This window comes from Propithecus coquereli, unplaced genomic scaffold (genome assembly GCF_000956105.1).
Source record: "Propithecus coquereli isolate 6110/MARCELLA unplaced genomic scaffold, Pcoq_1.0 Scaffold208, whole genome shotgun sequence".
Classification (NCBI taxonomy): domain Eukaryota; kingdom Metazoa; phylum Chordata; class Mammalia; order Primates; family Indriidae; genus Propithecus; species Propithecus coquereli.
The window spans coordinates 2786624-2812814 of NW_012145856.1; the positions used below are offsets into that span (position 1 = coordinate 2786624).

Below are 26191 nucleotides of genomic sequence, written 5' to 3' on the forward strand. Positions count from 1 at the left end.
GCTTAAAACCAGAGTTTTTGACTCACCACTCCAGGTGCTGTTCTTTCCACCTCTATAGTCTTGACTTCGATCTTTCTCTCCAGTGTAGTAGAGGGAAATGGATCGCCCATCGATCTCTGTTCCCTGCTTTTCTTCAAAGGTTTTCTCTGCATCAGCTTCTGTCTTAAATTCAATATAAGCAATCCCTTTACTCTTCCCATCCTTGCTGACTAATCTGATCTCCATAGCATCTTCAAACACTTCTTTCAATTCATCCTGAGTGACTTTATAAGGAAGATTTTTGGCCAAAAGTGTTCTGGCATCTTGATCTTTCTTACTGTCTTTCCCTTTTGGTTTCTCTAGTTTAATTTCATTGCCAAAGACTTTCAAACCAGCGAGCTCCAAGGCCTTTTCCAGGTCTTCAGCAGATTCAAAATCCACATAGCCAAATTTTCTAGTCATACCAATTCTGACATCCACGACAGCAAGATCATTTTTAGTAAAAACATCACTGATACCAGTTTTTAATTCGGGAGCAGATTTGTTCGAGTTCAGGTTTCCAATAAAGAGATTGAAAGATGTAGTTGGTTCTGTGGCTTCCACTTTCTGTTTCTTGGTTTCAGGAGCTGCTTTCTATTTGGTCATTTCCTTCTTTCGTTTTCCAGGTGCTTCTTTGACAGGCTCTTCCTCCACCTCCTCCTCCTCCTCTTCATCATCCTCCTCCTCTTCATCATCTTCCTCATCGTCGTCATCCTCATCTTCCTCCTCTTCATCTTCATCTTCGGCCATGCTCTTAGCTTTCACAGGAACAGCTTTTGCAGTTTTCTTTCCTTTGGCTGGTGTGGTCTCCATAGCTTCTTCTTCAGAGTCATCTTCTTCATCATCCTCATCCTCATCCTCTTCATCATCCTCATCATCCTCGTCCTCTGAGGCAGGGGCAGCAGTTGCTGCTTTAATCACTGCTGGTTCAAATTCATCCTCCTCCTCATCTTCATCATCATCCTTATCATCCTCCTCACTGTCATCCTCCTCCTCATCACTGTCTTCCTTCTTGGCATTCTTGCCGTTCTTTGCTCCCTTGGCTGGGGTGGCAGCGCCCTTCTTACCAGGGGTTGCTAGCAGTGCTTTGCCTGGTGTGGCTCCCTTTTTGCCAGGTGTCGCAACTGCTTTGGCTGGTGTAACCGTCTTCTTGGCCTGTGTGGCTGCTGCCTTTTTCCCTGGGGTGACAGCTGCTTTCTTCGCAGGTGTGGCAACTGCAACCTTTTTTGTTGGAGAAATCACCACTTTCTTTGCTGGGGTTGCATTAGCCTTCTTGCCTTTCTTCTGAGGGATGATAACCTCTTCTTCACTGCTGTCATCATCTTCATCTTCTGACATTCCTCATCTTCACTATCTTCTTCTGCCTCCTTTGGGAGAGGAGCCATTTTCTTGGGGTCACCTTGATTTTTACCTGCCTTTGTGAGCTTCACCATGATGGCAGCTTATGATGGCGGAGTATGTATCGGGCAAGTGGCAGAGACAAACCTAGAGGAACTAAGCGACGTCGATGGCGGCCACGGGTACAGAAGATCCCGGAGCACGTACGCCTCGCTGCCAGCTAGAGCTCGAGACTTGGCTTTATACTTTTTAAAAGATTTTACTTCGAAAAATTTCAAACACACACAAGAGATAAGAGGGTACACATCATCCAGTTTAACAATTACCAATATTTTGCTGTTCTTAAAATATTCCCGAACATTTTTTTGTTGCTGTATTTTAAAGCAAATCCCAGATGTCGTATTATTTCACCATAAATTCTCTAACATGTAAGAACCTAAAAATTGTTCAAACCAATACCACTAACATACTCAAACAAAACCCCAATAATTTCTTAATGTTGAATTGTGTTCAATTTTCCTCAGTGGTACCAAAATTGTCCTTTTACAGTTGGTTTGTTTGGACAAGGATATAAACAAGGTCCAAACGTTGCATTTGGTTATCGTGTCTCTTAAATCTCTTTAGATCTATAAAAGTTACCTGCATCCTCCTTCTTTTATGCAATTTATTTTTGAAGATCTATAGATTATTTTCCCTATAGTATTCCTCTCATTCTATATTTAACTGATTTTATTCTTGTGGTGTTAACATATTTTGTTATCTCATATACCTATACTTTCTGAAAACTGGTACTGAAATCTAGAGACTTAATTGGATTTATTAGGTTGAAGTTTAAATTTTTTTGAAAAGGAAAAATTCATAGTTTATATATTATAATAGGAGAAACATATTTCCTGATTGTCCCACTTTTAGTGAAGTTATTATTGATCAACGGATTATTAGCCTGATTCATCACTTATACACTTTCCAATTAATCTTTAACATAGTGGTTTTAGTAATGATGGTCATTGCTAGATTTATTACATTTTTATGTAATAAATAGCAAAATAGTAATTTCTAATGTTGTCATCCTTTCTCCATCTATTAACTGTGATTCTTCTATAAAGGAGAATTTTCCTCATTGATTCTTTTATTACCCTGAAAAACAGTCCATAGGAAAGGCAGGGTAAATGCTTAATTTTTTTCTCTTCATCAATTTTTCAAATAAGTTGTTCTAGAAACCTCCAAATGAACGAAGAGTGTTTTGTTTCATATTTTTACATGAATAATTTTATATTCATGAATTCAAAAATATTTTATGTGTTTTGATCTACCACAGTTATTATTACTACTCTTATATTGTCTCATCTTTGGCCAATGGAAGTCCCTTTTAGTAAGATTCTGATTGTTATTAATATGATCACAATAATTTTTGGTATTTTTTTATTGTTTCAGGTAGGACAAGATGTTGCAGGCTCATTTCATGCATTTCCTGCCACACCTAGAACCAGCTCTGCTTACTTTTAGTACGAATTGGTATTTAAGACCACAATCTGGGTACTAGAGGTGCTCATTGTTATTAGGCTATCAATGTCCTTTTTCAGAGGACAGAACAATTAGTAAAAACTACAAGTCAATAAAAAAAATCATAAACAAGCCAAGAGAAAATGGACAAATGATGTGAATAGGTATTTCACAGAAGAAAAAGTCCTAATGATTATAAACATTTGAAAAGATGTTCAACCCCACTAGCAACCAGGGGAATACAATGAAATACTGTTTCGTATTCCTCCAATTGCAACAATTAAAGAGCCAGCAGCATGGGCAAGGATGTGGAGTGGAGGCAACTCATACAGTTCTAGTGGGAGTATAAATTATTACAATTACTCTGGAGAATGATTTGTCCTTATTGAGTGAACATGAAGACATATATGTACCCTGAGACCCACGCCTATACCCCAGGCTAGAGAAACCATGCATCCATGTACTTGGAGACATATGTAATGATGCTCATTGCTGCATTGCTTGCAGTAGCAAAATACTATATTAGAAACAGCCTAGATGCCTATCAGAAAGAGAATGGATGAATAAATTATGGAATAGTCACAGAACAGAAGGCTATAGAGCAGTGAAAATGAATAAAACAGAACTATAGTACCAACCTGGATAAATCTCATAGACAATGTGCTCAATGGAAAAATCAAATTGTAGAATATAGCACACGGAATGATGCTATATTTTAAATTTAGGGGTACACACATACATATACATACATATGAATGCTAAGCCCTGAACTTAGAGTAGAAGTTATCCCTGGTGAAAAGATACAGGGGGCTTCAAATGTGCTGGTAACATTTTATTGCTTAACTGGGAGGTGGTTAAATAAATATTCATTATTTTATTCTTTATATCTTTTTCTGTTTCTTAATTTACATGTAACATGTATTTTTTAAAAAGAGAGAAAATTAGACTTAAATCAAAAGATGAGTTCAAATTCTGTCTCTGCCATTTACTAGTGGTGACCCCAAATCACTGCTCCAAATCTCACTCCCATCTGTGCAGTGATGACAATACCTTCCCCAGAGGATTGCTGGGAAGGTAAATGAGATAATATGCTTCGCACTGTGTCTAAACACAAAGTACCAACCCAGTGTTTGAGTGTTTTGTTTGTTTTATGTAGGAAGGAAGAGTTTCAAAGGGAAACAAATCCTGAGGGACAAGAGAGTTCCTGGGGGAGTAGGAACTAGGTCTTAAGAAAGGCAGTTCCTCTGACCAAGGAATTGTTCTCTTTCTTGTGAGGTTGTCAGGAATGAGGAAGAGCAGGTAGAGAAAATAGGGAAAGAGGTCCGGTCAGAGGCTTGGGGAACATCAACACTAGAAGGAACATTTAAGGCAGGAAAGAATAGCCCTTGGGAGATAATCTTCTTTTGCTCAGAAATCTTATGCTCCAGAAACTCTTAGAGGATGCCACTCTCCTTTCCCTGGAAATTGCCAACTATACCTGGCTCTCAACAGTCATGCATGCCCATATTAATTTGACTCTACCCTTGCTTCTGGCTATAGCCCACAGGTCTAGGGATGGTCACCTGAACCCAGTTTGCCAACTAGAATCCCAGTTCCAAAATTTGAAATATGAATTCTCCCTTTTCTTGGCAAGGTTCTAAAGAGAAGACCTTAAAGCACCTAAAGGAGGTGCCTGATACTGTCCCAGTCCCTACCCTGCCTGAGTCATGTTCAACTCTTCTGTGGATTCTCTGAGACATCCCACTATCCCAGTATCCTTTCAATAAGTTCATTTTTTAAAAATTGTTGCTTAAAAGATAAAATAAGAGTGTTCATGTGTTTAACAATCTAAACAAATAAAAAATTACTTTAGCAACAAGCAAAATAAAATAGGAGAATATTTAAGAGAAGTGGAGAACAAAAGTAGGGAGATCCAGAACAAAGAACAGAGATATAATGTTAAACAAAGAAGCAGTAAAAGAAAGTTCCACCAGGCTGAAAAAAAAGACATAGTTTCTGATAAAAAGGCCCCAAAATGCCAAAAAAATGAATGAAAAAAATTATTTCATCTAGACACATCCTTGTAAAATTTCATAATACCAAGAATCAAGAGAAAACCCCATAAGCATCCAGAGAGAGGAAGTAAAATATTATTAACCCTCCAAAATGTATTAAGCTATTATTGAAATGTATTAAGCTATTATTGAAATGTATTAAACCTTGTCATTAACACAATTGATACACGAAGACAATGAAGTAAAGCCTTCAAAGTCATGTGAGAAAATGATTTTGAATCTGTAATTCTACCTTCTCTCAAATTACCAATCAAGTATGGTCACCAAATAAAGATAGTCTTGGATATTCATAGACTTGAATGGGAAAAGAAATTGCTCAAGGAAGTATCCCAAGAAAATTAAAAAAAATAAGAAAGAAGAAAAATTGAGATACAAAGATCAGTGGCAGTTGAGTATACTCTAGAACAGTGGTTCTTAAACTTGAATGTGCATCAGATTCAACCAGAGGTTTGTTTAAAAAAGCCTCAGTAGATTCTGGTTATCAGCCCTTTATCGGATTTGTAGCATGCAAAAATTTTCTCCCATTCTGTAGGTTGTCTGTTTGCTCTTGTGGCAGTTTCTTTGGCTGTGCAGAAGCTTTTTAATTTGACCAGGCCCCATTTATTTATTTTGGTCGTGGCCGTGATTGCCTTTGGGGTCTTCTTCATAAATTCTTTGCCTAGGCCAATGTCTAGAAGAGTATTTCCAACATCTTCCTCTAGAATTCTAATAGTTTCACTCCTTAGGTTTAAATCTGTTACCCAGCGTGAGTTGATTTTTGTGAGAGGTGAAAGGTGTGGATCCTGATTCAGTCTTCTACATGTGGCTATCCAGTTTTCCCAGCACCATTTATTGAATAAGGATTCTTTTCCCCAGTGTATGATTTTGTCTGCTTTGTCCAAGATTAGGTGGCTATATGAGGATGGTTTTATATCTGGGTTCTCAGTTCTGTTGCACTGGTCAGTGGCTCTATTTTTGTGCCAGTACTAAGCTGTTTTGATTACTACAGCCTTATGATAAAGTTTGAAGTCTGGTAAGTTGATACCTCCCATTTTGTTTTTATTGCCTAGAATTGTTTTTGCTATGTGGGGTCTTCTCTGGTGTTTTTAAAGTTTTAATAACAACGATCAGAAGAACTAAAAAAAGCAAGGATTTCTGCAAATTGAATAGTTTCTTTCAGAGGGTCTGCAAGGTCGAAGAATTTTGTAATAATACTGAAGTTTCATTTGCCTTTTCACTCTCATTCTTTCAAGAGAGTACACAGTATGAAAAGGTTGTGGTTTCAGTTTTTACATAGCAAATAACCTTTAAGAAGCTACCACTTGTCAAGTTTTGGTGTGTTCAAAGAAGACTATCAACAATTACCTAAAAACTTTCTTAAAATATTCCTCTCTTTTGGGAGTACTTACCTATGTGATGTTAGATTTTCTTCAAATACTTTAACCAAAATAACATATGTTAACAGACTGAATGTAGAAGCAAATATGAGAATCTTGCTGTCTTCAATTATGCTAAACATTAGAGATTTTGAATTTATAAAAAGAATGTTTATGTTACCATATAATGGGTTTACTTTTATTTTAAAACAAACGAATATATAAAATATACCTGTTTTTTAATTTCTAACACGGTAAATATCAACAGAGGTAACATATATGAACAAAAGTTCTTTGAAAGTCTCAATAATTTTTTTAAGAGTATTAAGGGGTCCCATGACCAAAATGTTTGAGAACTGCTGCACTGAAAAATCTCACCATGAATTCTCACCTCCTACATATTTCATTTTCAATACACAATTCTCTGAAATGCTCATTTCTTCCTATAAGCTTGTTCCTTGTTCCTAGGTTCCCTGCTATTTTTTCCCCCCATCATTTGACCAATCATCTCCTGGCCTTGATTCTTACCTAGACTACCCAGGCCACCACGTGTTGACTCTTCTCCCTTGCTCTATTTATTCCACTTTAACCATTCTTTGTTCCACCTCTTTTCCCTTGCTTGCCATCACCTCAGTCTCTCCTTATTTTGTCATGTCATGTTACAAGTAGACAAAGACACATAAAATACTTAATGTTAATATTCAGATGCAGAGACTGTACCTTGTAGTCCAAGCCATCGGAACAGTTAAAGACCACACACTGGATGGCAAGAGCCTTTGCTAGATCTTTGGTAGTCTCTGTTTTTCCAGTGCCAGCAGGACCAGCTGGTGCACCTCCCAGGTCAAGCTGCAAAGCCCCCATGAGGCAAAGATAGCAGCGATCCTGAAAAAAAATCAATAAATTGTCATTATTGAAGGGAACTAGCTCTAGCCATAAATTTATAAGTCATTCCTCTCTATAGGATGAGGGTCACTGTTTTCCATGACAGATTTTATAGCAATTGAAATATATTCAAAGGCCCAGGCACATACTTAAATAATGCAAATCTTTCACAGCAAATCCGTTCAAAAGTTAATGGTAGATGAAACTTCTCAAGACTTCTGATAAAAAAGCACTTGTGTCAATATTAACCTAAGTGATCAATAACTTACCGTGAGAGGAGTAATAACCAATCTTGGGCATGCACCCAAATATTCATAGCCATAAGTGTACTGAGAGAGTGCCATTCTAGCCACACAATTATCCAGGTCTATATCCCAATAATAGCGCAGTTGTCTCTGCCAGTCAAAGGAGTCAATTGTCCCTACCTACACAAGTGATATAAATGATGCATATATTAGATACACCAATTTCAGAAAGAAGTATATGCTTTTACTTAAATGAAACATTTACCTTGGATTGAACAAGCTCGGTGACTATATCTCTTGCATGTACATCGATAGTAATCAATGCAGTTATGATGTTTCTGTGTAATTTAGGAAGACTGCCCCGAACTAGTGCAGCCAGAGCATTTAGTCTCTACGAATTAAAAAAATTGTCATGGTGAAATTTCCAACATCAGCTTGCACATATACTGTATTTTTTTCACTATTAAATTTGGAGTAGACATTGCTAAAATCATCTAGATTTAAGGATCTATAATTCTGTGACCAAACAGGATGATACTTTAACTTATTTAATTCCCATAAGGCTTCTATAAAGTAGATACCATCTCTACCCCCCTTTTACATTTGAGGGAACTGAAGGTCAGAGAGTGTAAGTAACTTGATGGGAGTCACACAGTCATAAAGAGGCAAAAATGAGATGTGAGTGGACATTTGCTTCAAGGAAAGCCCATGCTCTTAACACTATGGGGTGATGATGTCTCTAGAGGAGACCAGTCCCCTGAAAGTTAAATGCGGATAAAGGTGATAATCCTCATTTTCAGGGGTAGTTTTCCACTGATGGTCAGAAAGCCTGATTGTTTTAACCAAGCCAATGACTGATAAAATGAAAACATTTTTGGAAGGATTTAGCTTCTGATTTTTACCTAAATGGTTAAATCTTTTTCAAAGAAGAGCAGCGCCTCTGAGGGCCTTGTACCACTGTGCTAAAATTTCACTCAGGCCAGGCCTGATCAGGGACCACCTCTACATGAAGTTGATGGAATTTTCTTTGGGAATCATTTCTCTTTTCTGGGGCTCTAGAGGTGAAATTCCTTTGAGGAATTTCATGAGACTGTTTTCTCTTATTTTAAGAAAGTTGTTCACTCCTTTTTCTGTTTTAAGGATGAATCCTTAAAAATGCAATATTTCTTGGAAGTAGAATTGAATTTGGAGTTAAAGAGTAGGTCTAGGTCCTTATCAGATATATAGTTTGTAAATATTTTCCCTCATTCCCTAGGTTGTCCTCACTCTGTTGATTGTTTCCTTTGACGTGCAGAAGCTTTTTAGTTTGATGCAATCCCACTTGTCTATTTTTGCCTTTTTTTGCTTGTGCTGTTAGTGTTGTATCCAAGAAATCAATGCCAAGGCCAATGTCATGAAGTGTTTCCCCCGTGTTTTCTTTTAGGAGTTTTATGGTTTCAGGTTTTATGTTTAAATCCTTAATCTAATTTCTCCTACAACTTGATAGCAAAAAACCAAATTAACTCAATTAAAACTGAGCAAAGGACTTGAATAACATTTTCCAAAGAAGACATACAAATGGCCAACAGCTATTTATGAAAAGGTGCTCAACAATGCTAATTATCAGGGAAATGCATATCAAAACCATAATGACATACCAGTCACACCTGTTAGGATAACTATTATTAAAAAATACCAAATGATAACAAGTGTTGGCAAGGATGTGGAAAAAAGAGAACCTTTGTACCCTGTTGGAGGGAATGTAAAAATGGTGCAGCCATTATGGAAAACAGTATGCTGGTTCCTCAAAAAATTAAAAATGGTACTACCATATGACCTGGCAATCCCACTCTGGGCACATATCCAAGAGAACTAAAATCAGGATCTAGAGGAGATTATCTGCATTCCTATGTTCATTGCAGCATTATTCACAATAGCCAAGATATGGAAACTAAATGTCCATCAAAGGATGAATGGATAAAGACAATGTGGTATTTACGTAAAATGGAATATTATTCAGCTTTAAAAAAGGAAATCCTATCATATGTATCAATATGGATAAACCTGGAGACATTAAGTTAACTGAAATGAGCCAGTCATAGAAGGAGAAGTATTGCATGATTCCACTTATATGACTTATCTAAAACTAGTCAAACTCATAGAAACAGAGGAAAATGGTAGTTATTGGGGGTGGGGACGGGGGAAATGGGAAGTTGCTGTTTAATGGGTATAAAGGTTCAGTTATACAAGATGAATAGGTTCTGGAGATCCGTATAACATTGGGCCTATTGTTAATAATACTGTATTGTGCACTTAAAAATTTGTTAAGAGGCTAGATTAGGCTTAGCTGTAAAATAGCATTTCCCAGCTATAGCAAAAAAGTTCTTGTAGAATGGTATTTAAATTCATTCAATTATTTATCATTTTTTGATAGCTGCCTGTGGTTCTTTAAAATAGCAAAAAAGTACATCTTGAGCCTAGAAATAGAAGTGGCACAAATCCAGAGGTTTTCCTTGGTTGAATAAACTTCCATGAGAGCTATCCAGGACCTAGTAAATACAATTTCTCCTTAAAAGTTGCAAACTATTATAACCCTGATGTTTTCCTCTTGCATTGTTTTTTCTCTTGTTTTTATAAGTATTCATATAAATACGACACAAACACCAAGGTAGTGTCCATAAGAAAAGTTATACACAAATGGTTTTAGTAAGAATCCCAAGGCTTTGGAACTTGTCTCAGAGCATTAGAATTTCTGAAATAAAGTGCATTTGCAGTAACCATGCTAATAAAAAAAACTGAGACCATTCTGCACAGTGACATGTTCAACATAATTCTGTTAAAGTTCTCACCTCAAAATTTACTTTTTCAAAATTCTCCAGGGCTTCTACATGATCACTATTTTCTGTTTCCAGACATTCAGTCAAATCCCGGCACCACATAATTTGGGAAATGGTCAAGATAACCTGCAAGAAAACATCTTCCTTGAATGTGTGATGCATTCATCAAAAAAGGATTCTGAGATGAAAATTTAACGAGTGTGAATTACTTGAGAAGGGTGACCAGCAATCACCCAGGCTGTCCTCGGTTTCCCCTGATAGTCAGCGATGGCAGCTTTGCACAGGCGACGCAGAGATGTGAACATGGCTTCCTCCACCTTACCAAGCCATTCTTCCACATTGCCTCGAGCCTTGAGGCCTTTTCCTAAGCTAACCTAGAAAGTAATCAGAACAACGATAAAATGGCTCGTGTGGGACTTGTAAACCGTACATCTTCCGTATTTCCATAATAGAACCCCTGAACTACCTAAATGCTGAAGCCTGGCCACAAATATTGGAACTTGCTATATTCTGCTATGTACCTATCCCCCCCAACTTATTGCTTTATCTTACAGCTCCCCCTTGGCACCAGCTCCCCCAAAGAGGAGTCTGTGTGCACTGTGTGAATTTCTTCACTTATTTTCATTTTGCTACTCGTTGCCATCTAATTTTTGCCCCCGACAACTTCTCTAAACCTGTTCTCATTAAGGTTACCCATGTTCTCTCAACTGAAAAGTCCAATTGACACTTTTTATTCCTCCTCATATTTATTTTTTGGACTTCCAGTGCCTTGACTGTACTGCTTGCTTTGGTCTCCTTCATCAGTTCTTATTCTACTCTCCCTTTAAATTTCGTGTTTTCCCAAGATTCTGTCCTTGGTCTTCCCCTTTCTCTTCTTCTGCATCAGTAATGAGCAAATTCTTTTCTGAGAGGATTAATTCAGAACAGATAAAATGTTTATGTGGTCCTGCTACTCCTGTACATCCACTACTGTGCTCTACTGGATCCAATTCCTTGGTATTTTCCTGCAGTTCCTCTGTCTGGAATGATCCACTCTTCCATGCCCACATGGCAGATACTCCTCTCCATCACCCTTAACTCTGTGTGTGTGTGTGTGTGTGTGTGTGTGTGTGTGTGTGTGAGCACGAGCGTGGGCCTCCTCTGTGAAGTCACAGGGTTCCTCACAGTCTGCTAATGCATTCAGTCTCTTGGGGTTCCCATATGCCTGGCACTGTGCAGTGCCCTGGAGATGCTGCCACCAATAACCAACACTTACATGGTGCTTACAGGATACTGCTCTAATTTACATATAATAACTCCCAAACATCCTCATCCTTCCCTCAGTCAGGTACTATTACCAATCCCTAGTTTATAGACAAGATTACAGGATGGGACTTGAAGCCAGGTGGCCTGGCAGCACAACCAGTGCTTTTAACGCATCCACCACTGCGTCTCTTGTGGAGAGTTGAGTAAGACATGTTCTAATTTTCTCTATTCTCTTTCTAAGAACAGAACACATGTCTCTGTTATTGCATTTCCTGTGGTAATTTTTAATTGTTTGTTTGACTAGTTTTCCACTTGACTTTGAGCTCTTTGAGGGCAAGAATTTTATCTTGGTTATCCTTGAAACTGCTTAGAGTGAGAATAAATAGACCCCTACTCCCACCCCTACAAGGGTAACAAAATTTTTCAATTAAGAATTATAAACAAAAAGAACCGTACCCTTTCTCCCTCTGGTGACAGCATTGCTAAAACATCATTAGTATACACCTTTTCTGGCTCTGCATCAAAACCAGGAATTTTTCCTTCAGCAAGAGGCATGAGAGCAAATTCGAGCTTTGAAATGGAGTCGAAGCATTTCCTTAAATGTGGCTGCACAGCCTGTGGATTTCGTGTCTGGGCCAAAATCTCCAGAAGTTCATCATTTGACAAGAAGTAAAATCTGCATTAAAGAACATCCTTAAAATATAACTGGACATTGAAGTAAAGCCTTAGACAGACATAAAAAATAAATTCCTTAGCCTCATCTCTTCCCTATCCACTGATTTCCTGGACCTCCAATCATACCGGTTTTCCGGGGAAGACATTGCTGTGAAGTTTAGTGATGATGCATCTCAAACACCTAGAATTAATGCCTAGTAAATAAAAGATATTTTTCAAAAAAAATTGTAAAAATTCTAACTCTTGTTATAATACTGATTTATTTACCTATCTAGCTTCCTTGGCTTTGGGCTCCTAGAGTAAAGATATATTATTTGTGTTCCCTAGAATCTAGCTTGGTACTTCTCACATACCTGTATTCTATACGGTGTTTGTTGAACAGATAATAGATGAATGGGTGGTTGCAGAAGAACCCTGTTTGGTTCTGTGAATGTACCCTGGGCCATTCAATTAATCCAAAGATACAAGCTATTCCCTGCAATATGTGCTACTGTGAGGAAAAATGACAGAATGGAATACAATGCACCACCTCCAACTATAACAGGTTATACTTATTTAGAAATAAAGCATTTTGTATAAATTTCAATATCTTACCAGCAAGATAGGTAAAGGAAATTGTAAACTTAAAGAATACTATTTTGCTATAGACCAGAAGTTGGCAAATTACAGCCCAAATCTGGTCTGCCACCTATTTTTGTAAATACAGTTGTGTTGTCACACAGCCATGCAGACATACTGTTTATGGCTCTTTTTGTGCTATAATGGCTGAGCTGAGTAGCTGTAACAGGGACTATATGGCCTACAAAGCTATGAATATTTACTATATGGCATTTTATAAAAAAATTGCTCATCCCCACCCGCTCTAGATAACTAAAAATATTCTTGCAAATGCCAGTCTTCATGTAATATACTTTCTGTATTATGTTTAACCTCTCCAAATCACTCCAAAAGAATTTGATTTATTATCCCAACTGACTATCCTAGTTCATTCTATAGCAGGTTAGAGCAATTAACAATTAAGATTTAAGACAATGATTTTTAAACATTTTTTCCCAATCAGCAAGGGTCCTTTCTACTGCTGTCCCCATCCCTAACTCTCTTATGTTTTGAAGGACTAAGTGCACAAACCAGCATTTAGTAAATGCCCTTGATTGTTAGTTGTCAACTTAGCAATATGCCTATATTACACAGAAACTAAAATGACATTTCTTAGAATTTCTTTCCAGTAACTTTCAGATTAGATTCTGCCCATGAGATACTCTTCTGCGACTGAGAAGGTGGAAGGCAAGCAGAAGCCATTATTCTTCCATTTAAGTAAGGGTGGAATGAAGGGGGTAGGGTTTTGTCCTTGGTTTTCAGGTGTTCTCCCGATAATCACCCCCTTTTCTTGTTATAGGGAACTGAGACTTTGGTGGTGCTTCCCTGAGATCTCTGCCTACACCTTCATATTTCCTCAAAGTGGCCCTCATTTCTTTACTTCTCCTGCCTCTAGCACCTGTGAAAACCTCTAATTCCCTGTATAAAACACTTGCTCTAAACACCTGGAGTGACTTCTGTGTTCCTAACCAAACCTTGCCCCTCTGAGTAATATAACCAGATGTGAAAATGTAACCATTTCTAGGGCTCTCATTTACTTGAGAGTACCAAAGTGTTAAGGCTGGAGAGGCTAGAGATAGGAAGATATTTTTGTGGAGAGATGTACCAAGGGCTCCCTCTACACACATGAAGAAGGGTGGCATCACTCTCCTGAAGCCTAGACATCCTGGGGATCTGAAAGGTGTCCCCACCAATTAACCTAAAGAAAACTGCTCAGGCAGCACATTTCTCTCTAATCTTTCACTACGCATCTGTGCACACATGGCACATGCATGTGCACAAGCACATTCATTCAACAGTAAAACAGTAAAACAATACTGCAATCAAGAATCTTTTCAGCACCTTGCATACTTACCCACTCGAACTTTACTAAATATTTTATATTTATCCTTGAGACTTACACTGCCTAATCATGATACTAGCTGGATTTTCATTATTGTAGATCCTTCTTGTTTCCCTCTCTGATTCCCTGGTACTTTGGGGTTATAATCATAACCTCAAATTGACCAATAATCCTAGGTACTAAAAAACATCTTAGGTTGCTTTATAAACTTACCTTGGAAAGATAACCCTTTTTGATTCTAAATATGCTTCTAGACACTTCTGAATTTGGTCAAGTAATGCATTATTGTTTTGAAAAGCCTCTAGAAGCCCTGTTTATTGAAATAAAAATGTATTGGTAAAATCATCTTAAAATAGAGAATATAATTTTAAATAGAAATAAAATATGCTATTAACATTGTAAAAACTTTGGTATTATTTGACAAAGTAATTATCTAATAAATTAAAACTGGGGGATTGGCTAAGACTTTTAAGTATTACTTTTAATAATATTATTTTATTTATTTATTTATTATTTCAAAATATTATGGGGGTACAAATGATTTGGTTACATAAATTGCTTTTGTATCATGCCCATCCCCCAGATAGTGTGCATTGTATCTGTTAAGTGTGATTTTACCCATCCCCTTATTCCCCCTAATAATATTAATTTTAACATTTACCATATGTGAACAAGTATACTTGATGTGAAACATTTTTAGCTGGCATCTCCCACTTTTTGGGGGCTAGGAGTACACAAACCAAAGCCAAGCAGTTTCCTTCTCTTTGAACCTCCAAACAAAGCCAGTCTCTATACCCTACCCAACCTCTGCCACTTTCTTACTCCTGTCTTTTCTGTGTCTTCTGCCATCTTTATATGCCAAAATTGTGATAGGACCATCACTAAACTACAGCTCATTAAGGAGCAAGATCCATATCTCCTTTGTCCTTATATTAATAGTTTTGGTGCCGATCATAGCAGCTGGCTTCCCTACCTGCCCAAGAATCAAATCGAAAGTCTTCACCATGCCCTCCATGGCTCTTCATAATCAATGACCCAATCTGATGCCCACCCCCCTGCCCAAGCACACACACTTCTCTGGCCTCATCTCCTAATAAGCCCTTCTCCTTGGGCATTTTCACTCCAGCCCACGTTGGCTTCCTTGTTAACAGCTGAGCATGCAAAGCATGCTCTCACCTCGGAAGCCTTGCCTTTGTTTTTTTCTCTGACTTTAACACTTTTTCCTTAGATCACATACATGTCTCACTTTCTCATTCCTGCAGGTTTCTGCCCAAAAGCCACTTTATCAAAAAAGTCTTCTCTCTTTCTCTCTCTCTCTCTCTCTCACACACATACAGCCACTCTTTAGCTCCTTTACCCTGCTTTATTTTTCTTCATAGCTTTATCATCACCTGAAATGATATATGTAGGTCTATACTTCTTATGCGAAGTCCTTAGGACTGATGTATTTTGGGATCAGATTTTTAAATAAATTTTCAAAAGTTATAGTTTATAACAAGTCTAGTAGGGACTGGGATAGCATTCTGTAATCAAAAATATTAATATGTTTACAGCAAAAATTTTGAACATGACAATTAATTGGTTATGGTAGGCAGAATACTGGTCCCGTAGAGACACCCATGTCCCGATCCCCCAAACCTGTGAATATGTTACATGGAAAAGAAACTTTCCAGATGTGACTGAGTTGAGGTGCATGGGATGGAAAGATTATCCTGGATTGTCTGTTGAGTCCAATGTAAGAGAGAGGCAGGAGGGTCAGAGGCCGAGGAGGAGATACGATGGCAGAGGCAGAGGCTGGCGTGACATGATTGCTGACTGGAAAAAGGCCCCGAGCCAAGGCATATGGGCAACCTCTAAAAGCCCAAAAGAGTTTTCAATTCTATCATTCTATACAGTATTTCCTTTCTGTTTCTGTCTTACGAAGAGTGTCTGGGCAAAGAGCACAGCCGACTAAGCTGCCTCTGCTTAGCAGGGAAGCTGCCTGGGGATATTGAATAAATGGTGCTGGGCGAACTGGATAGCCACATGCAGAAGAATGAAACTGGATCCCCATCTCTCACCATATACAAAAATTAACTCAAGATGGATTAAAGACTTAAATGTAAGACCAGAAACCATAAAAATTCTAAAAGAAAACATAGGTAAAACTTTTCTAGACATCGACGTAGGCAAAGAATTTATGACTAACACCCCAAAAGCAAATGCAACAAGAACAAAAATAGACAAAGGGGACTTCATATGCCATGTGCTGCCATTTGCTGAACAACACGCAAGCTTGCCGAAGCTTTGATACAAAACATAAAGTTCAATAGTCATGCATGTGTGCCCAGAAAGACTTGGATTCCACATCCACAGAAACAGAACTTATTAAATAGATTTCAACCTTGAGGCTAGAAAATTGCAATAAGTGGTCATATTTTTAACTAGTTTTAATGGATGAATTAAAAATAAGGTGTGGAAATTTCTGTGATTATAACTCTGTGGGGGAGCTTTAACAGAATAGGTCAACTGGATGCAAATATATGTCTTGTCAAAACCGGGAGATGAAAACATCACTGATACCCTGTTGCAATATCCCTAAGTCATAAAAACATCAAAAAGAAACTGATTCTTATGTTGCAAAATTACAAACTACAAACTAAGCTGAAAGATGATAACAATAATTAAAGTACAGTGTTCCATTCACATTTGCTTAACAAGTGTCAAATGCAAATATTCCTAGTCATCAATGCTGACTATAATAGAATCAAAGGTTGAATGTACCACGTTATTAGATTTTCATGGATGAAAAACATTTTAGATGATTGCAAAGTCTTTTTGACTGTTTGTTTTTTAAAATTTTGTTTCATACCTGGTTGAGTAGCGGCTCGAAGAGCATTAGGCAGTCGGTTCACCTTCCTCATAATTTCTTTCCATGACTTATCCACCTGCAGGAACATCTTGGCCTCTGCAGGTAATTGCCTCTGAATATCTGGAGCATTAAAAATACTTTCTAGGTAGAGCCAGTTTCTCTGACAGGTCAGCCACTCTTCCTAGGAGAAAAATATGGACATTAGCAAATTTTAACTCCCAAATTAAAAACATATGGTTACATTAAAAATCATTACGTGGGGAATTACTATCTTTTTCCTTCAGGGATGTTTAATAGCTCCTCACGGGTCATTTGAAATTAGATTCCCTGAAGATTTTAAGACTCACCTCTGTCTGACTTCATCCCACTCTCTGAGTAGGTTATAATGAGTCTACTATGTAGTAACCAGAATGGATTCAGAGAAACATGATCAAAATACCCTCAGGAGAAATTCTAGGGGGTAACAAGATGTTTATTTAAAGAAATATGGAGGGTTCGGGAGGTGGTAAGTTTAGTAACTATCTCCAAATATACACAGGGTTATAATTAAAAAGTTGTTTTTGTTTGTCTCAATTATGTCTCCATTTTCCCCCTCACCTTTTTTTTTTTTTAAAAGCTGCTCATGACAGAACATGTGGTACCGCGAAGAAGAAGAAAATCATGTAGTGTCTCTCCTTTTAGAGACAATCACTTTTAATAGAAGAAATCAGAAGTGCAGGGTCAGACATTAAAGTCCATACACCTTGCGTTTTCTCTATGCCTCCTGCCGTTGCAGGTGTGGACCCAAGATCCATGGAAGAGTTTCTCGCTCCTCACTCCAGATTTGGGAATTATGCCTAAGCCCTAATGTCACAACCACTTCCTGGTTTATCTCAGGTCTCACAGTTTCTATACAGTTAATTCTCTGGAGGGTCCCCACTATTCAGCACAAGCTTCTTTTAAGGACCCTTTATGAAAACATACCCTTTAACTTTGATCTTAGTCCCTCTGTTCACAGGGCTCAGCCATCAGTCCAGAAGGCTGGACAAGGGTCAGACGATGAGGTATTCATGTGGCTTTCTTAAAGGGTTCTCTTTGAAACAATGTTGGCACAAATCATCTTTCCCCATTTACTGCCTTTACCATTTCACAGATAAGGTTTCACATTAGAATATATAGAAACCTAAACATAATTATTAATAAGTCAAGCTAAAAATCTGGAATCCCAGAAAGAGATTGGATGGGAACAAAGTGAGATCAGGGTAAGTGGGTTCTTTGTTTTACTATGGAATCACCTAAGGTAGAATAAAATAAAAAGGAGATGTGAACCACCAGGAAGGGTTCCAAGGAGACCTCAAGCAACAATGAGTGTACTTCCAGGAAAGTAAGAGTCTTAAGGTGGCCCCTAAGATGTGGTGGTCACACTCTTGTGTGATCTTTTCCCCTCGAGTGTGGGCACCACCTGTGACTTGCTTCTAGCCATAAAGGAGGTAACAAAGGTAACAGGATGTATGTGATTATGTTTATGTTACATAAGACTGTAACAGCCGTCTTGCCAGGAGACTTTTTCTTCCTTGCTAGATTGATGTCACAAATGGTCATGCTGGGGAAGTCTACAGATAAAAATACTGTGGGTAACCTCTAGGAGCTGAGGAGGGCCTCCAGCTGAAAGCCAGCAAGAAATTGAAGCCCTTTGTCCTAGAGTTGCAAGGAAATAATATCTGCCAACAACCTGAGTGAGCTTGGAATCCCCAGTTGAACCTCTGATGAGAACCCAGTCTGGCTGACATCTTGATTGCAGCCTCGTGAAACCTTGAGCAGAGGACTCAGTTAAACCATGCCTGAACTATTGACCCACAGAAACTGTGAGATGATAAATGTACATTGTTTAAATTTATTTCACAGCAAAATAATAATATAGGCATATCTCATCTCATTGTGATTTGCCTCATTGAGCTTTGCAGATACTGTGCTTTTTACAAATTGAGGGTTTGTGGCAACGCTGTGTTGAGCAAGTCTGTGAGCAACATTTTCCAACAGCACGTGCTTACTTTATGTCGCTGTGTCCCATTTTGGTAATTCTTGCAATATTTCAGACTTTTTAACTGTTATATCTGCTCCCCTGTAGTTGTCACTGGGCCACTGTGGCAGGGCTAGCCCATGGTGCAAGGTGTTCACGTGAGGTGGGGCTGGCCTGTGGAATGGGGCATGCATGCCAGATGGAGGACGTCCGCCAGGCATAGCATATGTGTGTGTGGGCCTGAGCAGCTGAGGTGCTGGGTGTATAGGCGGGGTGAGGTGTGTGCAGGGTATGGTACATGTGCAGGGCCTAGTGGGTGTGCAGGGCATAGTGGGCCTGTGGGGTGTAGCAGGCCTATGGGGCAGAATGGGCCCCTGGGGTGGAGCAGGCCATAGGTTGTGATGCAGGCTTGTGGCAGAGCGGGCCTCACAAGGTGGAGTGGGCCCGTGGGACAGAGTGGGCCCATGGGGCAGGACGCCTGCCTGGGATGCAGCAGGTCTGCGGGGCATGGTGCTCATGCACATGGGCCAGGACAGCTGCAGCACTGCTTGCATGGTTGGGACAGGGTGCCCACAGGGCATGGTACCCAGGGCACCTGTGTGTGATGGTGTGTGTCTGTGATGTGCAGTCCACCCAGCTCCAAAGGCACCAGATACACTGGTTGCCTACCAACTTGGGCCCTCCCAGGCAGTGGCGAGAGTGGCAGCGGCAGTGGTATAGCCACCGTGGCAGTGGGTGGTGGGCACCGAGGGCTACGAGCGTGTGCTTCGCCCGGGTCCCACAGGAGGTTCTATCGAGCAGGATCACCCAGGCCACAGCAGTGGGCACCAGGCCTGTGATCTCCTGCTCTGCCCAGGTCCTCCAGTGGTGGCAGTGGCAGTGGCAGTGGGGATGCATGTCACCTGCTCATGGGGTGCTCACAAGCATTGGGATTCCTTACTTCCTCTCTGCCTGGCAGGGTCAAGTGGGGACAGCAGTCACAGATCTGACCCCTGGGCAGGAGTAGCATTCTTAGGTTGGGTTGTCACAGTGGCACCAGCTACAGTGCCCAAGGCTCGTAAGTCAGCCATGCCTTCTCTCTGGAGCAATGCAGTTGCACAGCCTCCAATCAGGTCTTTGTATCAGTCCAGAGGCCTGCTGCAGTGGAGGGGTCCTTCCACCTGTCTGGCTGAAGTATCCTCAGGGGAAGTGTGGAGCCTGGGGTTCTCTCCTCTGTCCCTTCCACACACGTGGGTGCCTTCTCTATGTACTTCGGGTCCTGCTAAACAGGTCATCCCACTTCTCTCTTCTTCACTTCACTCCCACCTCCAATCTGTGGAGTCCCCATGCTCTCATTCAATCGATCCAAAGGTGGATATCTATTTGCCACTTTTGATTCTCTCTGCAAGAGTGGCATTGTGCAGACTGCTTCCAGTATGCCATGTTGGCCCTTCCACATTTTTTTTCAGACACTGTATTTTTGCACATCTAATAGACTACAGTATAGTATAAACATAACTTTTATATGCACTCGGAAACCAAAAAATTTATGCAACTCCCTTTATTGCAATATTTGTTGTAGTGTGGTGGTCTGGAACCAAACCTGCAATATTTTTGAGATATGCCTGCACAAGGGTGATGGTAGTAACATTCAACCGTATAATTCCATAAAGAATAGCTCCATATATGTGCATTTCCCTTACATTCTAAACATAATAACAGATTGGCAATTAAATCTTACATTTTAAAACCATATAATATTTCAATGATGAAACAAATTATTTCTAAGATCATTATGGCTCTCTTATTCTCCAAGTCCATGATTTGAAATTACCCTTACTTACCAGTGTTTGATTAAATAAAGCAAGTTGTTTTTGCCACTCATCTACTCGAGTTTTCAGTGGACCAACATAACGTGATGAGGCAATGGTTGCCATGTTGATGGTGCTATCATCAAGAAGGACCTTTAAAAAAGAGAAAGAAAATATATGCAGTGCCACTTATTTGTTCTCTCAGTAATATTTCAGATATTTAATCCCAAGAGTTAAAGGCCATTCATCTTTGAATGAATAGCTTAGCCCCACCTACTGTTTCCTACTTATCAATTTCCCCTCCTCATTCTCATCACTGTGGCTTACAATCCACTATCATGCTCTTTCAAAGGTCACCCAGGGACTTCTGATTGTCAAATCTCTGCTGTTCCTGTAATTATTAATGGCACAAGTTTTTGTTTAGTTTAACATTCTTCTTGTCTCTTGCCCCACTATTTTTAATAGGTAACTGGTATACCTTCTTTACACAATTTGGTCACCCAGGCAGGCCTTCGTTTCTTAAAATACCCTGCACTTGTAAAAATCAGCTGTTTTTTGTCCAATGCATTATCACTTTCTCTCAATAATCTTAAGGAAGAGAAAACTGAACTCATTCGTATCAAGCTCTGAATGGTTACAGATAGTTTTCCCTTCACGTCCCTCCCCTACTGCTGCCCCTTATGCAGCAGCATCCCAGGCAGAATATGCAAATTTAAAAAATGTGTCTGTTAATCTGGGATTTAATGGTTTGTTTCAATTATAAACTTCTTGAGAGCTGAAACTGCATCACCTGGCATCACCTGGCCTCAGACTGACTGGCCTTCTGTTTGGGTCTGCTCTCCCATCCACTGCCCGGACTGATATCTGGTCTTGTTCTTCCAACTCACACCTGGAAAGGCCATTTTATCTTCAATTCTGGCCTGAGAAAAGTGGGGGAAACCCCCTCACCCCCCTTTGCCAGGACTTTGCCTTTTAAGTTGGGCTATATGACCCAGCTCCCTTTGCTAAACAAATGTGATTTCAGATTTTAAGTGACTAAGAATATTCCAAACTCATGGGTTAGATTTATCTTTTGTGGTTGATAGAACATGCCATCTACTCCTAGTTTCAATAAATTCAAGTGAATTCAGACTCTTAATGTGTTATAAACATAAAATACTCATTCATGTTTTTTTGCTTTGTTTAAACAGTTTGAAATGCCCCTTATTCTCTTCCATGTTGATCAAATCTTGCCCATTGTTAAGTTCTAGCTTGTTGTGGCCGGTCTAGGAAGGATTGTCTGATCAGTTCAGCCATAACTGATCTCTTTGCTTTTCTAAATATTTCATGTGCAAGCACTTATGTCAATTATTCATATTTATATCTTGCTTTCCCAATTAGATTTTTTTCTTATTTAGTGATTCTCATATTTCATTACCTCATCACGATCTCCTAAAGAAGATTCAGGATGAGGTATGGCTAGGACCTTTACCATAAGTTTTCAATAACCCAATTACCCACCTGAATGTCGTCTGTGCCACCCAGGATAAATACATCTTTGGAGTCACGGTGAGGCAGAGTGACAAATTCAGTTGTTTTCCAAGAATCCTCCACCTTAGAAATAATTCAAGCCTTAGGATATTTTAATTCATTTGTGTTTAGGTACTTAATAAATGCATGTGGAATGAAATAAGTAAAAAATTCATAATTATCCCATTTTCTTCCTCATTGCTCTTAAAATTCTTAAAATCTTCTTCTTGGTTATATGAAACTGATTTGCTTAATTTTATTTTACTAATGTTAATACATATGAATAGCTTGTGACACTTTAATGTGCATACCCTTCCATTTTATGCTTTACAAGGAAAATTTCTTTTTATGCAGGCAATTGGTAGGTGTACATGTATTTTTAGGGTAAGCAGGTAGTGTCACAAGTAGGAAAGTCTTCTCAATGCGTTTTGAAGCATTTAACACAGTTAGACTTCTCTGGTAGTTTGGAAGATATTGTATTTTGTTTTAAATTATCTTTCTTGGTATGGGTTCTTTATATAAGCAAGCACATTTCAAAATGTTTTGCCATCAAGTTCCTGTTGGGCTATAGGCTGAGCAGAACGCGCAGATTTATAGAGGCAATAGAAACAATAATGAGGACTAAATATAAGGAAACAACAAAGGGATGATTGATAATGAGAGAGTGAAAGCTGCAGTGTTGAAAAATTCATCCAGATAACCAAAAGTTGATGATTTTTATGTTGAATCTGAAAACCTTGACATTCCCTAATTTTCAGAATATGTGTATGTGTATATATTTTCCAGATTTACCTTTTTAAGAAGTGTTTCTAAGGCAGCTTCTCCAGAAGCCTGTCCAGATATGTCCTGGATTTCTTGTGCAAAGTCAAAAACATGCAGCTCGGAGAGCCTTTCCAAGGTTAATGGAATTTCAGCATCCACCAGGCTGGCATCAACTGTTTGTTCAATAGCTGCCCAATGTCTAGACTTTAAAGTTGGGTTCCTTAAGTCAACGATAACTGGAAGCTGGAAAACAAACACTCTCAGAGACACCACGCTTTTTATCTTAAAAATGCAACCAAAGGCTTCTGGTTTTAATCTGGGAATGTAGAAACTGGAATGAGCCCAACTTACACTCTTACAACAAAGAAAAATTTGGAAAAACTCTATATCAATGAATTTTATTGAACTCATCAGAAAACTGAGTTTGTGGGGCAGAATTAAATCAAAATTTGGGGCAAGACTGATTGCCACAGGTTTCTCCACAGAGAGAAAGAGTAACTGAGAATATGCTTACCTGGGGCAGATTCCCTACAGTGACATATAAACTAGTAAGAAGATTCAGCTAAACTTTGAAAACAAATTGCTAAGTGTGGGGTAGCATGAGAATGAAAAGTCCTTGGGCCTCCAAATTTGGGAATGTTGGCAGGGAAGATTGGAATGACTCCAAGAAAGCTTCCTTTATGGTGCTGGCTGGGGGAGGGAAACAGTAGCCACTATTGGAACTCTTAACATTTTTTATGCAGGTGATTGGTAAGTGTACCTGTATTTTCTTTTTCATTCACTTTGATTGTATGAATACATCACAGTTTATTTGTCCATTTTTCCATTGATTAACTTTCATGTTTTTTTTAGTTGTAACTCTAACCAACCCATCTCCTCTAGTTCACCCATGGAACAAAACGCTTGTGTGCAGGGAAAAGAGCAACAAATCCTGTCACTTTAAGGCACTGGTGATAACTCATTGCAGGTATCTGTATATAACTGGAGAAATGGGACATGGAAAAAAAGGTCTACCCCTGGGGGAGGGACACAAATACATGCTAGGCTCAGCACTACACTGGAGGGGGAGCAGAAGTACCTATGAAGATCACAATTCTGAGTACAAGAGATATAGTGTCTTGCTAAGATAGAAGCTTAATCAGAACATAAGCAAACGTTCCTCCCCACCTTTCTTGCCAGGCTAACAAGTACTGAGTAAAAATACTATGGAATACAGAGGGGAAAGCTGAAAGAGACAGATTCTTAATTGGGCACAACATAAACGGAGGATCCAAGGTCAGGAGAAACAGAAATTGAAAAAAATAACCTTTGGTAAACCAGCTGAAACCCTAAACACAAGGTATCATTAGAAAAATTTGAAGGCTGTGATGCAGTGAGGGTAAACATAGCAATGTCAAACTTTAAACCTAGCCCAATTCCCAACTAGAGTTAGTACAACATGTCACACAAAAAGCCAAGTTAAAGGAAAGGCATGCTCATCTCTAAGCATAAAAACTATATACCTCACTATTTACTGTACTATGTAAGATGTCTGGCTTTCAACAAAAAAAATTAAGAGGCATATAAAAAGGAAGAAAACCACACATCTAAGAGACAAAATGATAATCAGAACCAGACTCAGAAATGACAAGGATATTGGAAATAGAGAATTTAAAATAGCTATGATTTATAGGTTAATGGATCTAATGAAAAAGTAGATAGCATGAAAAATCAGTTGGGAAATGTCAACAGAGAGATAGAAAGTATAATTACAAATCAAATAAAAATGCTAAAAATGAAAAAAAAATCAGTGATACAGCCTTTGATGGGCTTTAATGGACTTGACATAGCTGAGGAATTAAAGGTAACTTGAGTGAACTTAAAGATAAGTGAATATAAATTCCAAAAACTGACACACAAACAGCAAACAATGAAAAGGAAAATAAAAACAAAACAGAACATCCAAGACCTATGGGACAATATCAAATGGCAAAACATACATGTAATGGGAATCACAGAAGGAGAAGAGAGAGAGAAAACAGAGCAGATGAAATACCTGAAGAAATAATCACTGCAAATTTTTCAAAATTAAAAATAAACAACAAATCACAGATTCAAGAAACTCAGAGAATATCAAGCAGAATAGATACAAATAGCAAACAACAACACATGCCTAGGCATATCATATTACAAACTGTTAAAAATCAGGACAAAGAGAAAATCATGAAAGTGGTAAGACCAAAAAGGACATGTTATCTATAGAAGAACAAGAATGAAAACTAAAGCAGATTGCTTGTCAGAAACCATGCAAGCAAGAAGATAATGAAAGGATATCTTTAAATAGCTGAAAGAAAAAAACCCAAAAACTGTCAACTCAGAATTATATACCCAGTGAAATATTATTTAAAAATAAAAGGTATGGATCCTGTTTCATTGTTCTGCATGTGGCTAACCAATTTTCCCAGCACCATTTATTGAATAAGCCTTCTTTTCCTCAGTGTATATTGTTGTCTGCTTTGTCAAAGATCAGTTGGCTGTATGTGGATGGTTTTATATCTGGGTTTTCTGATCTGTTCATTGGCCTATGTCTCTATTTTTGTGCCAATACCATGCTGTTTTGGTTACTATAGCCTTGTAGTACAGTTTGAAGTCTGGTAACACGATGCCTCTCAATTTGTTCCTTTTGCTTAAGACTGCTTTGGCTATTTGGGCTCTTTTCTGGTTCCACATGAAGCTTAGAATTATTTTTTCTACATCTGTGAAATATGACATTAGTACTTTGATGGGGATTGCATTGAATCTGTAAATCACCTTGGGTAGTATAGACATTTTAATCTCTATGGAAAACAGTATGAAGATTCCTGAGAGAACTAAAAGTAGACCTACTATTTGATCCAGCAATCCCACACTACTGGGTCTTTATCCAAAGGAAAAGAAGTCATTTTATCAAAAAGACACCTGCATGCTGATGTTTATTGAAGTACAATTCATAATTGCAAAGATGTGGAATCAACCCAAGTGCTGGTCAATACATGAGTGGATTAACAAAATGTGCTATATGTATATTATCGAATACTACTTAGCCATAAAGAAGGCCTTTTGCAAAAATTTGGAAGGAACTGGAGACCATTATCCTAAGTGAAGTATCTGAAGAATGGAAAAACAAACACCACATGTACTCCCTATTAAATTGGAACTAACTGAAGAGCACACATGTGCATAGAGGGAAGT

The 26191-nt window shown here is 38.6% G+C and overlaps 2 protein-coding genes across 2 annotated transcripts in view; both read right to left on the minus strand.

The window, feature by feature from the left end:
- LOC105810247 (nucleolin-like) overlaps window positions 1–1487 on the minus strand; it is a 5921-nt gene extending 4434 nt beyond the window's left edge. The window contains 2 exon segments of the mRNA XM_012644186.1: window positions 3–1358; window positions 1361–1487. Coding sequence (XP_012499640.1) covers window positions 3–1358; window positions 1361–1451 — 1447 coding nt within the window. The 5' untranslated portion in view covers window positions 1452–1487.
- DNAH6 (dynein, axonemal, heavy chain 6) overlaps window positions 1–26191 on the minus strand; it is a 318529-nt gene that overhangs the window by 166110 nt on the left and 126228 nt on the right. Inside the window, exons 18-28 of the mRNA XM_012644194.1 lie at window positions 23012–23224; window positions 22211–22303; window positions 20744–20863; window positions 16922–17102; window positions 14284–14380; window positions 11913–12132; window positions 10421–10585; window positions 10224–10337; window positions 7661–7786; window positions 7420–7575; window positions 6989–7150 (exon numbers count right to left, since the gene is read on the minus strand). Of these exons, the coding sequence (XP_012499648.1) occupies window positions 6989–7150; window positions 7420–7575; window positions 7661–7786; window positions 10224–10337; window positions 10421–10585; window positions 11913–12132; window positions 14284–14380; window positions 16922–17102; window positions 20744–20863; window positions 22211–22303; window positions 23012–23224 (1647 nt within the window). The remainder of the gene's footprint in view (window positions 1–6988; window positions 7151–7419; window positions 7576–7660; window positions 7787–10223; window positions 10338–10420; window positions 10586–11912; window positions 12133–14283; window positions 14381–16921; window positions 17103–20743; window positions 20864–22210; window positions 22304–23011; window positions 23225–26191) is intronic.